Here is a 17693-nt window from a genome sequence, read left to right as displayed (position 1 = left end):
CCCCCCCCCCCCACCCCCCCCCCCCCCCCCCCCCTCCGCAGAACTGATGGAGAGATTAAGTAAAAAGGAAAATTAAAAAAAACCTATATATAAAAAATGTCTAATCAACCAAAGATTTTGCGACCCTCCCCCTGCAATACTTCCGCATACCCCCTCGTGCCCACGGACCCCCCTTTGAAGACCTATGATCTAGAATGATTCAGCTGGAGACCAACTGACTATTTGACACTTTTCAAATAAATCCTTGCAGCCTTTATAGAAGTTGGAGGTTGGAATCTAAGATGTGTGACACACCAGGTCGACTGGTACTGCCAACTTCTGGAGTTACAGTATTTCCTCTCACTCGGGCAAAGATCTCGCAGTGTGTTCCAGCGGACAATCTTCTGAACTCTCTGTGGTGTGTTCAAGTGCAGCTTTTTGGTCCAGTCACAGGTGACGTGAGGCAACGTCTCAGTCAGTCTTTGTTGCCGGTAGTTCTCTGACACTACAGGACTTAGCTTGTATCCAACTGCTCTGCAGAGATCATTTTAATTAAATGATTATTCTATAGCAGATGTTTGACTTCTTCTCATATGTGTATGAATTAGGGCTATGCTATACTAGGGTGTTGGACTTGCGTGCATGTCCAGGCCCTGTTTTGTGTGTGTTGTTTCGCCGCCATGACTCACTTAGACACTTACAGTATTAAGCTCAAGTGTAGAAACGTCAGTTCAGTTCCTGCGACAAGTCAAAATGTCTGTTGTTAAAAGTCTAGAGGAAAAGAGTGTCACTGCATTTTTTTATCTATCTGTTAAAAATAATGCCGGCGGGACTGGAGAGAGGGAAACATGGCCTGGCTCTGTTTCAAGGTAAAAAACAACAACAACAACAAAAAAAACGTCTGTGAAGTGTTTAAAGAAGTGTTTTCCTTCCATTGTCTTTTGGCTACGCCACCTCTGTGAATTCGTTCATAGATTTTCGTAGACAAAAAGAGGTTAAAACTGAAAAAGAAGCTGATATTTTTCACAAACCCGAAGCTCATTCATGGCAAGTCAAAGGGTTTGTGCTCAGGGCTGAAGAGGAAGTGGGAAACACAATGGACAAATAAGGAGACTGGCTGATGGTGTGTGTGTGTGTGTGTGTGTGTGTGTGTGTGTGTGTGTGTGTCTGCAGCCTCAGGTCCAGCATGTGAGGGGCAGACAAGAAGGGATTCAACGGACTGGCCTCACATCTGTGCATGTCTGTGTGTGTGTGTGTGTGTGTGTGTGTGTGTGTGTGAGGCTGTGTGTGTGTGTGTGTGCTCAGTAAGTTGCACTGAAAGGAGGATAAGTAGCTGGTGACCTGTTAGGTGTATTACTCATTAACCCACATAGTCTCCACAAACAGCTCTGGACAAACATCACATCGACCCAAAAGCCACTCGACAGAGTTTCAGCACTGAATTCTGTCTGAACATCTCTCACAAATACAACAACGTCCACTGACGAGCAAAACCAAAGCAGTGAACCACAGAACAAATCAAAATATCCACTCGCTTGCCAGTTTGTTAGTACTGTACTGTGATGTATTATTCTAATCTACTAAATCATAGCTGCGTTACAGTTCAAATATAAACAACTGAGAGAGCTGTTGATTCAACTGTGTTTTCATCTTGGAGGCTGAATTGCGTTGTGTTGTGCTGTGTTATTTTGACCATCCTAGGTCAGTGGACGATGGAAACACTTTTGCGTAAACTGAACATCATAACACCCATGCATGTCTAAACTCTAAACACATTTTAAACATTGGAAATATTTAATCATAGGTTTGAAAAGGATCCCTCTCACCAGATACTGTAGCTCCAAAAGTGATTCAGATAAAACCAAGGAAAATGTGAGAAGTTGCTGATTTAATGCCGTCAAAATATGCATTTCTTTTAAAATCCACATCTTGAAGACACATTTTTAAACTCTTCTGTATTCAAAGTCCCGTTTTAGTGTGAGTCAAAGGCAGTTATTTATGTTTTTATTACCGCAGCAGGAAAGGATCATATTTTGGAGCAAATTGACGGTTAACGGCAGTAAGAACTCATCCCTGTGCTTCTAGGAGTATCATTATAGATCAGCTCTAAACACGGCGACAAACCCCCAACACGCCGCTCGCCCACACCCACCGCTTAGCTCATCCTCTCCACCTCCTTCCACCTTGTTTCTGGTTTGTTTTTCTCGCTCTTATCCTTACATCATCTTATTTTATTTTCTCTCTCTCTCATATTTTTTTTTTTTTTTTGTTGCTTTTAAACATTCACTCGCCCAACACACAATCTGCATTGTCCGTCCGTCGGTACACACTCGGAAAAACAACATGACAAATGACACAAACTCATTCATGAAAACGCACTCAGTCGAGGCTTAACCGCTGGATTAAAGGATTAGATGGAGACAGGGAGGCAGATTTACACACATGCTTCGTGCTCACTGATACGAGTGTTGTTTTCTACGCTTTGCTGGTGGTTAAGTCATCCTGCCTGGTGGACGGTGCGTTCCCAGCTCCAACTATGGCATGAAACTGCGTAGGTTCAAATAATACAATTCAATTAAAGGCTGCCCTGTTTATTTAGTACTCATTAATGTGAACTACGAGCTGTTTCCCTGCTTTCCTGCTAAGCTAAGCTAACTAGCTTTGGCTTCTGTAGCTCCGTATTGTTTGTAGTGCCGTAAATCCTTCCATCCTTCCAACTCTCGGCCCTCCGCGTCTTGCCCAAGGACACTCTGACACATTGAGAGAGTTGTGATAGATGGCCTGCTCTGTGCTTGCTGCTGATTGCCGCGCGTCGCAGTCGCATTGTCACCAGGAGGCAACCGCCGGAGCTGAAATACTATTTCAAAAAACTGCAGCGAGTGGCTCATTTGCGCTAAAATCGAGTCAAATCTCCACAGACCTCCACTGAGTCAGGCACCGCCAAGATGGCGACGAGGGTGGTGGTGGGGGTCACCTAACATACTCTTCAGGAATCCTGTGGGTGACGTCACTGAGGGGTTTGTCCATCTTTATCTTCAGTCAGTGTCTTGTTGCCTCGGGCAGTTTTTAGCTTTTAGAAGCTTGCTCAGATGCACTGTGCAGTTCAAATTATGTTTACTAAGATTAGGTTTCTCCTACAGGCTCCTACGTTCCTTTATTAGAGCCGCCGTTACTGCACGCACAGCCACGTTGCATCACTGTAACGTGCATGGTGCTTGTGAGCAAGCGCAAATAAAAACTGACACGATTACATGCGGACAAAATAGGCAGAGTGGGGGACGAGAGAAGAGAATTGAGTAAATAAGTTGAGGCGGAGATGTTTACAAAAGATCCCCTCTCTCTCTGTCTCTCTCTGTCTCTCTCTGTCTCTCTCTCTTGTCCACTGTATTGACGGATGACGGCATGCAGCTGAGGGATGTGATGTGAGGGGATGAATGGATGGACAAGAGGGAGCTGAGGGAGGGAGGGATGGGGGGGATGACATCAGCGCAGTCTCTTCCAGCCAATCCCCTCTCAGCCCCCTGCCTCCCGTCTCCGCCCTCCCACACCTCTCCCTTGTTGCTACGGCAGCAGCACCATCCCTCCCGTTGTAGTCTTTGTTTAGGGTTGATAGTGATGCGGCGTGGTGTGCATGCGTGTGTGCCAATATGGGACACTGGAGGCTGCAGTCCAGTCTTATTCCCCCCCCGTCTCAGTCCTCCGTCCCTCCTGCCTGTCCACCTCCTCCTCCTCCTCCTCCTCCTCTCTGTCATCTTTCATCTCTGCCTCCTCTTCCCTCTCCACTCTGCCTGTCTTTTCTTTCATCTCACCTTCTCGCTCCTCTCTGCCTCAACATTCACAGCCCATCCATTCATGATTCATTTTTTTTTTTTTTTTTGCTGCAGTGCTATTCACACGCAGGATATGCTGCACCGTATAGATCACAGTGTCCCAAATCTGCATGATTTATTTATTTTTTTTCCTTCCATAAGTGTGAATCAGATTAAACCGAAGAAAAAAGTAAAAGAGAGTCTCATCTGGAGGCGTGCAAATCTACGCACGGACAACAAATTAAAATGAAAAACGAGTGGCAAAATGACAAGTGTGTGGGAGACTGCGTTGTTCTTTCATCACCTTCATTATTAAAACGCCCGATGAGGGAGTATTATTTGAAAAAAATAAATGTTTCTCCTTCAAAAATAGTTCCAGACATTTGGCGAATCTGTGTGAGGGGGGACTTTAGTCTTCCTGACCTTATCATGTTCATAATTCTAATGTCTGAGCTGTGCTGTTGCATAAGGGGGATTTGTCAAGTCTGACAAAATAATTTAAGTGATATCACATCTAAGCAGCCCTGGAGATACACTTGTATTACAGTGCTTCAAAGATCTTGATGTGAAACAAATAATGAAAAATCCTGCATTGTGGGAAATGTAGGAAATACGAGTATCTTGTCCTTTGCTGCATCAGCTCAATCCGGACAAACACTGCATATACATGTTTGGACAGTAGATCCACGTGATAAGTGAGAGTTTCTATGTAACTGTGCAGAAAAATAATTTGCACCGTTGAGTTGGATTCATTTACAACTACACGGCTCTGATGGTTAGGATTAATTGCATGCAGATAATTTAATTACGTGACTCATAATGAAACCCAGACTCATATTTTGATAAGAACTCGGTCTGACTGCGCCGGAACAAGAACAAGAAGCTCCAGTTTTCATAGAAATCTGTACTGCTTTACATCCACAAACTGGCAGCAACAGTTTTGTTTTCGATTAGTGCGAACTTGTTTTTCTTTTTACCACGCCGCTTTCAAATGCGCCCGTGGTCGCAGCATTCACACGAAGCGTCCATCTGAGCGGCCCGCTTTCCCTGAATGTCTTTGTAGGTGGGAACTTCTGGGTAAGACGTGAGATCACGGGTTGCAACACGTTTGCTGATGTTGTCACAGTGCGGTTCATGGTCGATGTTACCAGTTTAATGACAAGCATTTTCTACACAGGACTTCCCATCTTGTAACCACAAGGGTTTCAAGTCCCATTTGAGGGCAACAAGAATCCGTAGCGTGCAGTCAAGAAATGACAAGAATAATATCCGCTGAGTTGAGAATGTCCGAAAAAAACAGCAACTCGGTGGTTTGGCCGTGTCATTTCAACACTACCACTGGTCATGTTTTACTAGATGAGTTACATCTTGGGAATATGGTACCACCCGTGAAAATACATCTATTTTTTCTTTTTTACTCCTAGTCTCTGCCTGGGCTGCTTTCAGTCTGTTTGTGTCAGTATGTCTGCGCCTTCCTCCTGTCATCTGCTGCCGTGCTGCTCTCTTTCCTCTCGTAACCATGGCAATGAGAGCAACATGCAAATACCTGAGCATGTTCGCTAAGTCTGTGTGATAGAAGATGCAAATTGCATCCGCTTGTAGGATTACACACCCACGCACACAGATGCACACTCAGACATACGCGCGGGCACGCACAAACGTCTGTGTGCACATACGTAAGCACACCCACCTGCACAAAACCACAGAACAAACGTATAGTGAGCTATAAGTTGATTCAGGAGAGAATCTTATGTCACTCCAAATCCACATGCGTCAACCCAATAACAGTTTTAATTGAACAATAATTTAGAAACAGATGAAAAGATATGATTTTGAAAGCTACATGGGTCCACCAGGGTGCAGCCGTACGATGCAACGTGTGTACGGAAAATGTTACCAAATAATTTTCTAATTTCTAACCCAGCAGAAATAGAGAAGCAGTCGTTTTCACTCGCCCTTCTGTCTCTTGCCGAATGATTAATGTGGGTCCCGTTTCCTTTTTCAGTTCCTGAGAAAAGTACACGGCTACCGTAGCTCTTTAGCTACCGCTATAGGCTTAACTAGTTTTGCTAGATTTGTGTTTGCTTTTTGTGATTAGGAAGGTGGCATACAGCTCATTTTCAGAAGTGACTGTTTAATGGGAGCGGCAAGGCTGAATATACAGTGTGTTTTGTGTGACAGGAACAAAAATTTAACAGCCAACAAAAAAAAGAGGCTAAAATGCTTGACACAGCAAGAGTAGTGTTCTAATTATCAGCATGGGCTGCAGATATATATATATATACTGCAGATACAGTCATATTTTAGTTTCTTTTATCACAAAACATCGTGAATAAGTTGAATCTATGCTCTAAATATATTGGTCTGCAGTTTTTTTGCACATTAATCTTAATGTCTTAATGTCATTACAAATCTGGGGTGGAAGACTTATTTTTTATTTACATTTTTTTTTTTTTTTTAATGGGCGTCTAATCTCCAACCCCATCGCCTCTCATTTCATTGATGTCTGTCTGTTTTATGAATGAACGGAAGGAAAGGGCACGGTAGACTGAACGCTGGACTCTCTCCGATTGGCTGCTCTCTGTTGACGTCACCTCCGCCGTGACGCGATGCACCCATTCATAAAAAAGGAAAAAAAAAAAAGGAGAAAGAGTCCTGTGGAGGAACACACAGGAGAGAGGCAGAGGGAGAAGGCGAGAGAAGTGTGACTGGACTCAACGTAAAAAAAAAAAAGAAAAAAGAAAAGCAGTGATGATAATGACGCGGCTGCTGCGCGGATAGAGGAGAGGCGCAAAGGGAGCCCCCACCACAGGATCCGTGCGCCTTCTCCGGTTTCGGAAAGGAGAGAACCAGAGAAGAGATTCAGCGACAGCGAAGGACGCGCGCATACGCAGCACCCGAGACGACGCGCGATGGAGGACCTGTGCGAGATGGACTGCACGGTGCTGAAGCGGCTCCTGAAGGACGACAGCGCCAAGTGCCTGGTGCTGGACTGCCGCTCCTTCCTCGCCTTCAGCGCGGGCCACATCCGGGGCGCTGTGAACGCCCGCTGCAACACTATCGTCCGCCGCCGGGCCAAGGGCTCCGCGCTCAGCCTGGACCAGATACTGGCCGGGGACGAAGACGTCCGGGGCCGACTCCGCTGTGGGATGTACTCCGCCGCCGTGCTGTACGACGAGAGGACGCAGGACTCAGAGGCGGTAAAGGAGGACAGCATCCTGACTCTGGTCCTCAACGCGCTTTGCAGGGACTCCTCCGGGACACACATATACCTGCTCAAAGGTAAATAAACGGCGTCTTTACATTTCCTCTCTAGACATTTTATAAAAGCTGCAAGGTTGTGATGGTGTGGCAGGATCAGTTTCTATGGCATACTCTTTAAATTTACATTTTTTTTTTTAGCTTTAATTTGAATTAATTTGTTTAAAATGACTGATGGATGGTTGCTTCTACTTGACTCAAGCAAAAAAATAAAAATAAAATAAAAATGTACATACACATATCATATATAATGAAAATATTATTGCAAATTACTATTTTTAAACACAATGAATATAAAATATTTCAGAACATTAAGAAGATAATGTTTTTGTCAGTGATAATTTATCATTTATTTTATCCTTTTAGACCCAGACTTCAAATCTGATCCAATAATAGTGACTCATTTGAATCAACATTTCCTAAATGTGAGATACTTTGTCGTTTTATTTTGAACGGTGCCTCTCTGCTCTATTTTAACGCACCAGTGTATTATTCTTTTAATAATACACACCCTCACTCACTCACAGCTACACACATTCACGCACAGACCAATGGCTGTGAGCTGAGTGAATGAGGTAATGCTGATGCCTAGAAGCCACATCAAACCGGAGGGACTTACAGGACACACATGATCATCTCAAAAAAAAAAAAAGGAGTCCTTTCGGGGTAAATCACCGAAAGGGAAGCAGTAAAATCTAAAATCAACACTCGATTTGACCGCCCTATATTTAGGCGGCAGGAAAGTCTGAAGCTGCTGCAAAGCTGTGGCGCATTCTTTATTTTTCTTTGCATCCCAACGATGCAGGCGCCTTGAAGCGCGGGTGTGTGTGAATGCAACCTGCAAAAAAAAGATGACATTTCCTTGTTAATATGATTTGATACTTGAGGTGCAGGACGTGTACTATAAAAAGGAAAGGGGTGATGGAGTTGCTCTCAAATCAAGGGCAAGTAGGCACAGGACAAAGTAGGTCAGGGGTCGGTTTAACACACTTTTTTTATTTTAGAAAATCCTGACGCAGACTGTGCTGGAAGTTAATGTCGAGCTGCTTCCTTTGCCTTTAGTGTACGTAGTGAACCTTTCATGATCTGCTCTATAATAGAAGTCGTCTCATAGTAAACCACACGAGGTTAAATGTGTCTGTGGGCAGAAGAAGAACGTTCCCGAAACAGAAACTTTCTGTTTGGGCGTTTAAAAACAGAACACACGCCACAGATGCTTAGTTGAGGCTCATCATACTTGATCATCCTGTCTTCTTGTGTTCTAGGGGGATACGACAGATTTTTCACAGAGTATCCGGAGTTTTGTTTAAAAACCAAATCCTTACCGCCCCTCACCAGCCAGTCTAGCGTGGAGTCTTCCTGCTCGTCGTGCGGAACGCCACACAATGACCAGGTAAAGTGATAAAACAACACGAAGCAACAAACCTGTCACATCACTGTGCCCTACACGATTCGCCCCCAACAGGCCTCATTTGGTTGATAATAATGTTCAACAGACACTTTTGAAATGGCCTGATGGTTTTATTAACGGTTTTATATTATCTTTTATTGTCAGCGTCAGTTTTGCATATTGGCACTGAGATCTCTTGAGCGCAAACACTGGCGGTTGTATGCTTTGCTTAAGGGCAACTCAGCCGCCTTTCATTTACCCAATAACATTTCCCCACCCATCGTCTTTGAATGAAACCACCAAATGTGTCATCGCTAACTGGTTTCCTCGGTCCTCAGGGGCTGATTTCGAGAGAACATAAAAATTTCTGAAAATCCACAAATTAGTGGTCTTCTAATGGGCTGACTCACTTCCTGTGTCCCAGATTACCTCGTTCCGTTGGTCAGTGTTCGGTGGTTTCGACCCTGACGCTTCCAGTGCTGCCCTAATAAGTCACGTGTGGTTTTAATGCAGCTGGATAGTGCGAGAAAAACAAAAAAACAAAAAAAAATGGTCTGTGCTGAACTGTCAGATGCATTTTAATTCCACGAATACAGCGACTTCCTGCAGTGGTGTGGATATGAGTGTGTTTCCCTCTCACCCCCACCCCACGCCTCCTCCTCACATTACATCTCTTAGCAGTATTGATCATTTCCTGACGCTGTGTCAGTACCGAGTTCGTCAGCAGCTGTGACATAAACAGACAGAGCTTTTGTCAATAATTTGCACTACCGGTATAGACTGCTGACCGGCTGACCTCAGATTCAGTAAAAGGAAAACAGTACTTCCACTCTTCAAACACAATAGTTTTTTTGTGTGTGCACAAATGAACCCAAATCAACAGTGTGCGTTGATAATGAAACCATGATGGATTTTCCATGGTTCCATGGTTCCATAGTTTATATTTTCAGTTCTAATTGAGTATATATGATATATATGATATAGTTTTAGCTTCACTGAGATGCTCCATTTACCAGGAAGCATCAGAAACCTTCCTGTTCCCAGTGAAAGCTCTTGCTGCACACTTACTATAACTACTGTAAGTTTCGACTTGAACAGCTGCAAACAGATGTTGCTCAACGGAACTGCTATTCTGAGTAAATGTTGCTCGGAAGAACAGTGAAAAACCCAACTAACCGCGTGAGAAATGGATGCATGCAGATATCACTTCTGTGACGCTGTTAAACGGTTGATGAGGCACTGAGCTCGCACCGTGAGCGGGGCGCCATATGTGAAAATAACTCGGCTCGAGACGCAAAACTGACAACTTAAACGGCCCACACCGAGTTTGCATTGTTCACATAGATGATAAGCTGCTCCTGTCCGATGAGAAGCGCGGCTAATGTGATTAATGAAATATTTAAGCGAGGTCACGCTTTTGCAGGAGTCATCTGCTGCTCGCTGAGACAGTGAATTCTTTGTCTTATCATGTGGGCCCGGCTTCGCCTTTAACTAAATCCTCTCCAACATGGCCGACTCGAGATCTTTGCGGGAGGTGAATTAGGAGCGACCCGCCAGTGAAAATCTGTCTGGAAAAACCGAATTAATTATCATCTTCCCATCTGTTCACTGTCCAGGGCGGACCGGTGGAGATCCTCCCGTTCCTTTACCTCGGCAGCGCCCTGCACGCCTCAAAGAAGGAGGTTCTGGACGCCATAGGAATCTCTGCCTTGCTGAACGTGTCGGCCGACTGTCCCAACCACTTTGAGGGGGCCTACCAGTACAAATGTATCCCCGTGGAGGACAACCATAAGGAAGACATCAGCTGCTGGTTCCTGGAGGCCATCGAGTTCATAGGTCAGTGTGAAAGTGTGTCGTGCGTTATATGAGCAGAACAAATGCATTTTCATGGTGGATATCCTCAGATGCAATGAGCTTTATTCATGTTCTAGTTTGGCATTTTATGTAGTGTGTTTTACATGGCGTTTAGGTGAAAGGGATGTTATTTTATTAATTAATGTACATATTATTTTCTTAATAACTTCTCCATAAATCTTCATTAATTAGTAGCTGTTGTAACACATCCACATATTATAATTTTACTTAAAACATGTGCTCGTAATATTTATCCTACATTCCCCTGTCAATTTAATAGTGTGGGCGGGACTATGATGCATTCAGGTGCATTTTTTTGATATGCTAATGCTAACTTTGTCTGGAAAAAAAAAAAAATTAATAAAAAATCCCCAAAAGCATCGCCATGCAAAAGCTTTCAGACAACACTATGCACGTAGATCTTGCCGGTGATGACAAATCAGACGTTAATTTGCTGGAATCTGTTACGCGTTCTTATTTCACGTAGCTCTTACGTCTTGTCAGACTCTGCAGAGACGGAAAAAAAATAAGGATGAGCATCTGGAAGGATAAAATATTCCAATCAATGGTTTCTCGGCTGCGTGATCTTGTTTCAGTTTATATAGTATAGGCGAGTGTGAGCTTTGCTATTGCTTTGCATATATAGGCGCTGTGTGTGAGTGTGTGTTTCGGAGGGTGTGTATGTGTGTGTGTGTGTGTGTGTGTGTGTGTGTAGGTGCTGGTATGCGTCATAGTTAGCTGCTGTGGGACCAGAGTCTGACTCATCCACTGTTACCGGGTGAACAGACGCTACGGTGGAGTTACCTGAAATGTGTCTGTGTGAGCGAGAGAGGAAGAGAAAAAATAAAGACATCTGACAAAAACTGAGAATGAGGGTTGGGGGAGGTGGTTGTCGGCAGCCGGGCCTCAATTTTCTTCGATCGCACTGCGCGGCAGGAAAAAATCGTGCAGTTTGCTTCAAAGCTGTCCAAATTCAGCAAAATTAGATTTAACCCGTCGACATGAAAAATTAAAGCTATGAATTAAGTCCTTCCATCATCTGCTTCATATTCTATGCTCCTAATTTGCTGAGGTCCTCCACAGATCCTCCAGAACATTAACGTGGCTGTCCACTAAATAACTAATCATGCAAACGGAGGCCGTTGGGGGGGAAATTGAGTTACTGTAAATGCCTTAATCTGACTATTTCCTAAATCTGGTTATTCTCCGTAATGAAGTAATAGGGCGCTGCTAAACATACTTAAAGAGGCCCGGGCCATATATAAGACAGAGGAGGAAGTGTGAAAGAGAAGCTGATGACTCAAATTTTGCACTTGTGTGTTTCGGCTATTCTCGATTCGTTGCTCTTTCACTTTGAGGTTAGCTATCGGTTTGCGCAGGCGGCGGCTGTGTGTGAGAGGAGAGGAAATGAGATGCGTTTTGAGGCAAATCTGTACCCTACATCTGGTGGGTTCAAAATACTTTATGTTCATGCAGCACAGTGGTGGGAAAGTGTTCATTTTCAGTCGACTTCACAGTTGTTTTTCCTCAGTCAATGTGTCTAAACTGTTCAAACCTGAATTATATTGAGTTTACTGTGGTGAATGATTCACCAGCTGAGACGCCTTTTGATTTTGGACAAAATGATTGGCTTTAAATGATCATTTCAAAGCAGGCTGATGGTCTCAGTGAATAAAACGGATGTACAGGAAAAACAAGACTTGCTAATAGCATGCTAATATGCTAACAGTGACACTGCTACTGGTCCAACTCACGTGTTGTCACGATGACGCTAGAAATGATTCAACCTGAGAAGGTTATGAATGTTACAGTCCTCTTAGTAGTTGGTGAGTCATTTCACAAGAAAGGTCAAGACTCCATTCAGTGGATTAAGAAGCTTTGAGCTCCTGGGTGAACATCTAAGTATTAATCTTCTGGTGACCATGACTTGATCTGTGGCAATCAACTAAAAGAGTTATTTTAGTATTCGTTGAAAAAAAAAAGGTGTATTTGTTTTCAGTGGTAACCTCTGACCTCTGCCCCCTCTTGTTTTCTCAGATTCAGTACGGGACTCCAGCGGCCGAGTGCTGGTCCACTGTCAAGCCGGCATCTCCCGCTCCGCGACCATCTGCCTGGCCTACCTAATGAAGAGGAAGCGGGTACGCTTGGACGAGGCGTTCGAGTTCGTGCGCCGGCGTCGAAGCATAATCTCCCCCAACTTCAGCTTCATGGGCCAGCTGCTGCAGTTCGAGTCGCAGCTCCTCGCAACCTCGTGTGCTGCCGAGGCGGCCGCCACGGCGAGCCCGCTGCTCGGACCCAAGTCGACGGCGGCCACCACCTCGGCGACGGCCACGCCCTCCTCCCCGTTCATTTTCAACTTCCCGGTGTCCGTGGTGAACCCCGCCTACCTGCACCACAGCCCCATCACGACCTCCCCCGGCTGCTGATGGACAGCGTCCAGCCTCCCCTCCTCCCCCACCCCCCACCTCCCCTCCCCTCCCCCCGTCCCCACGTTACGTGAGCACAGACTGGGCTGTCATATTACTGACCCTTACAGTATGTACATGCTTCCAGGGCGGGGAGGTGAGAAGCGACACGGTGCCTGATTCAGAACTCAAAGACTGAAAAGACTTTTTAAAGTTCGCAAACCAGCCAACGCTCCTTCCATTTTACAGTTTAGTGAAATTGACCAAAAATGAACTGGTTTTCCAAACTTTTTTTTTTTTTTTTCCTGTTATCCAGTTCCGATGGAGTGTTGGACTGACGTTTACCCTCTTCCTTGAAAAACAAACAACGTGCACAGAGACACACTTAACACAGAGAGGCATGAGCAGCAGCACACTCTCTCTTTCTCCCGCACACACACACACACACACACACACACACACACACACATTCATGACTACCAACTGAATAAGCTCAGTATGAAGACAGGGGCTGTTGCTATGGAGACGCCAGGTCTTTAGGAGAGGAGATGGACACAGGAAGGAAGGAGGAATTTTAAGCACCCGCTCTTTCCCCTTCGGGCGTCCCTCCTGTTGCCAGACAAAAGAGATGGATGGAAAAAAGAGGGGAGGAGACGGTGATAGAAAGCAGGAGCCTCTTCAGTGACAGGTGCTCTGCCGTCGACTCCACCGGAGCTTCCTGTCTTTCATACGTCCTCTTCCTCCCTCTGCCCCCCTCTACTCCCCCCCATCTCCTTTTCATCCTTTTATATTCCTTCCCTCATCCTCTCATCTCTGCCTCTCATCTTCACTCCGCCGCCCCCCCACACTCCCCCCTCTCTCTGTCTTTCTCCTCTGCTCCTCAGCTCTTCACTGAAGAGGCTAAATAAATAAAACAAGATGCCAAATAAAGGCCCGGGTAAATGAACTGGGATACCCCCTCTGTACGCCCCTGATACACTCTTTAGGAAACCCCTTTTGCTACATCACAAAAAAAAAAAAAAAAAATTGGGACAAGAGGATAGTTGTAAACAAAAAAGCATATTTGCGTGTTTTCCTGGATTCTCCTTTTAGATCAAGGGGCAGGTTTAAGAGCCCAGAAAGACATCAGCTTAAAGGACCGTGCTGGTTGTTATGTATTTTTCATTCCATTATAAATACACTTTACGTAGTGATAGATAGTTTGCTAGCGTCATAGGCCTTGGTTTCAGTTCTTTATAGTGAGTTTATTTGTAGAGTTCTCAGAGGTGACGACTAAAAATAAACACTGGCTCATATAAGGCGTTAAGTTAATGGACTAAAATGTGCATCATCCGCGACTGGTCCTTTAAGAAGTCTCTACCTTGTTCCTAAAAGGTATATTCATGGATTTAAGCATCCCTGGATATTTGCCAGCGGTGTTGTTATTGTCTTTTTTTTAAAAATTTCGTAGCTGCTGTAGAGAGCAGGTCGCTGAATGTTGGTTTGACTTCTAAAAAAAAACTAAAAAAAAACTGAAAAAAAAAGAAAGTCTCAGCATTTTACCAGCTGCAGTACAGACTCTTATTCCACAGTGTCAAAAGAGCAAAAGCTTCTCTGTTCGTCTTTTCTCCAACACGCTCACTGATGGACAAAAATTATATGTATTTAAAGGAGACAGTTTCCAAAATACTTTTAAAACATTTAGATATTAATTTAAAATGTTTTAAATTGGGCTAATTTTAGGATCCGACACTCTGAAGTGACCTAAACTTTTTGGAGGAGTCACACTCAATATCATCACAGATTCTCTTCATTCCTTGCGCCATATTTCTAAGAAGAAGACATCAAAAAACACAACAATCATGAACTCACGTTACGTTGAAGTCCATTCAAAAAATCATGACATAAAGATTTTAAGCTTCAAGACCCCGATCCAGGAACAGGAAACATCTTGACCTTCTCTGATCGGAGGTTTGCACTCTGAAGCCGTGCAATACAAATAATACAATCAAGGATACCACTAAGCAGTGACTTATTAGGACATTTCACCAAAACATCACTTAAAACCTTTTTACAAAATTGAGACAATGTTTGCTTCTGACCAGGCTAAGCTCTACACTGTGCTGAACATAAAAAAGAGGAATAAATAAATAATAATAATGATCCAACCTTTTATACCCGAATCCTGATGTACATTAGATACATGAACACACACACACACACACAGACATGCACACATGCGCGATGTTTCAAAGAACCTGTTTCTGTTTCTGACGATTGTCGCCACCTATCTCTGTAGCACTTTGAAGTGATGCAATACTGTATTTGTAATTTATGATTGATTTGCACATCATGGTGATGCTAGGCTGACTAGAGTTTGTCCATGTCCAGAGAGAGAGAGAGAAAGACAGAGAGAGAAGAGCGGTGGAAAATGCAATATTTTGTACACTTGTGTGTCCTAAACCTGTCTGTCTATCTGCCTCTCTGTGTTAGTCCATCTGTCTCTGTCTGGTTAATGCTGTACACCATTATGGCAATATCAACCCTCCACTTTGAAATATATAATATAAAACAAAAACAATGTCCCTCAATTTTATTGTGGAATGAATGATCTGTGCATTTATTTATTACTGAGGATCCACTGTTGAATAAACAATGTTCTTAATGAAGTTGTATGCGCAATTTTTTGTCATGTAGTGTTTGTCCTTTTATCACATATCAATTTATATTTAGAATTTAGGCAAAAAAAAAAAAAGAGAGAATGTCCTCTTAGCAAACAGTTTCATAGTATAAATGGAATTCTGGGAAATGTAGGAATATGGAAACAGTACAGAACATGATATAGCAAATAACAAGGTTCAGCAAATTGCTGATTTATATTTCGTCACACTGATTAACAATAAGTTTACAATATTTATATTCAAACAATTTAACATTTATGCTTACCTATTAATAATGTAACCCAGTCCAACAGGACTGCTTGGTGTAGGCTTGTCTTTGGACAATATAAGATTTAATTAATTAGAAATCCACCTGCAGGAAATATGTATATTTCATATTATATTATAGAATATCAGAATTTCTTTTTTTTCTTTTTGAAGTAATATCAAACTGAAAAGAAGCCCCTCAAACATAAATCCTGGTAAATTCCTGCCAGAGCTTGATCATGCTGATCTTGAATGTTATCTTGCAGCGCCATCCTCTGGTGAGAACGTTTCATTTAGCTCTTTCAGCCTTTTTTCAGATGATGACGTCCAAAAAAACAAACAAACAACCAAGCAGCAGGAATGGATGTGCTTTCCACAACTGTAGACAGTTAGGAAGAAGATGGTCACAATTTGAAAACGAATTGTGTAGCCACACTCAAAAACACTAAATCGGACGTTTTCCCCCGAATTACCTGAGGCTCTTGAAGCGGTAATTCTTGGAGGTGATGTCTGTGTTTCCACCGGTTTCATTTATTTATTTATTTTATTATTATTTAGTTTTTTTATTGTTTTTTTTTTTATATTAGAAAAAAACTAAAAAACAAAAAACAAAAAAAAAAAAAAAAAAAAAAACAATTAGAGCAGAGGACAATGCGTAATCCTGTTCATCACCCCAACACTCCCTATCCCCACGGTACTGGGCCATTACAAAAATAGAGTTTCCAGCAATTTTAAGAACCACTGTAATCAGCAGCAGCAATATGATGGATCATGCTCATTTCTAGCCAGCTTTTGTTATGTTACGACAAATAATGTGTTTTACTCCCAAAACAAGTACTGGCCAACTATTAAGGGAAAAAAAGATAAAGGTTTTTAATTTGCAGATGTAGAGTTTATACAAGGAAAGTGATTAGATGCTGAAACAGGCTTTTCATTTCTCATATAGACTGTATTTATAGGAACTAATCGCGTTCTTAACTCACTATTCCACACAGACCAGACATCAGTAATGCACAGGCACCACAGACACACAAGGTTGTTCTGGTTTTAGGGTCTTATGGTCCAAACTGCTTTAATACCTCGTCAAATACAATCACACTTCCGGGTATTGAACAAACTTACTTAGACTGTATTCGCGTTTTAAATAAATTCTTCTCACTTGTTTGGTTAGAACGGAGGAAACAGCGCCCCCACTGGTTTTAGTGTCCGGTCAATGTCCTGTCAATGTGTGGTCAAAGATGGTATTGCACGAGTGGAGCCAGGTGAGATTGATCACCGCTGATTAAAAAAGAGTAAACAATCAGGACGGGGTCGCGTCGACGTTACAGATTTGAAGTAAAAACAGACAGAACCGTTTGTAATAAACTCACACTATCTTCTTATTGGACTAACTATGTGACTGGTGAATACAAGTTAAGCTTGAACCTTCAAATAAGGTGAGTAAAATACGATACAACTTGTCTATCTTTTCCAGCTGGGTTCTCCTCCAGTGGTTACGCTAGTTTAATCCACCAGATATTTGCTGCATAGCATTAAAAAGGTTTTTGTTGTTGTTGTTGTTGTTGTTTGTTTGTTTTTGTTTTGTGCGTGTGCGTCCATGAATTTCCACCCTGCATGTATTGGTAGTTCTGGTGACAGTGGCCAATGGAGAAAGTCTGAATAACATTGTCCATCTTGTGACAGTCCAATATTCTGCTTGGAAACGTTTGGACCTGGCATTCATAAGCCTGATCCACAGAGGCCGGTTTCACTTCAACTTCTCCTGAGCTACCCAGGCTAGATTCTGTAGTTACAATTTTCAGATGTCCCTAAACGTCTCACATGCCGCCTATCAGTAAGTGTGCCCTTGTCTAGTGTTTACAATGCAGGTCATAGAGATTAAACTGTGTAATGTTGTGATATTATACCGGGCTCAGGTGGGAAGTTGAATCTCATCCAAAATTGACACTATCTTTATTCTGGTCAATATTTAACAGGTGCCAAGTGTGAAGAAACATTTACAACTTTACCAATTATTTATGCGTAACATGGCTTAACTATAGTGTCTGTCAGGTAGCCTGGAACATGAATGAGAGGGTTATTATTTTAT

General features: G+C 43.1%; 1 protein-coding gene across 1 annotated transcript; it reads left to right on the top strand.

Annotated features, from left to right (window-relative positions):
• Nucleotides 1-6413: 6413 nt before the first annotated feature.
• On the top strand, nucleotides 6414-15346 carry dusp4 (dual specificity phosphatase 4). Its single transcript, XM_047570383.1, has 4 exons — nucleotides 6414-7070; nucleotides 8315-8442; nucleotides 10056-10275; nucleotides 12331-15346. Exons 1-4 carry the CDS (start codon nucleotides 6701-6703, stop codon nucleotides 12717-12719), a joined length of 1107 nt encoding a protein of 368 aa, XP_047426339.1. The 5' UTR covers nucleotides 6414-6700; the 3' UTR covers nucleotides 12720-15346.
• The last annotated feature ends 2347 nt before the right edge of the window (nucleotides 15347-17693 follow it).

Source organism: Mugil cephalus, chromosome 19, assembly GCF_022458985.1.
Source record: "Mugil cephalus isolate CIBA_MC_2020 chromosome 19, CIBA_Mcephalus_1.1, whole genome shotgun sequence".
Lineage (NCBI taxonomy): Eukaryota > Metazoa > Chordata > Actinopteri > Mugiliformes > Mugilidae > Mugil > Mugil cephalus.
The sequence above is the reverse complement of the archived record's forward strand: the minus strand, read 5'-3'. Positions and strand labels throughout refer to the sequence as shown.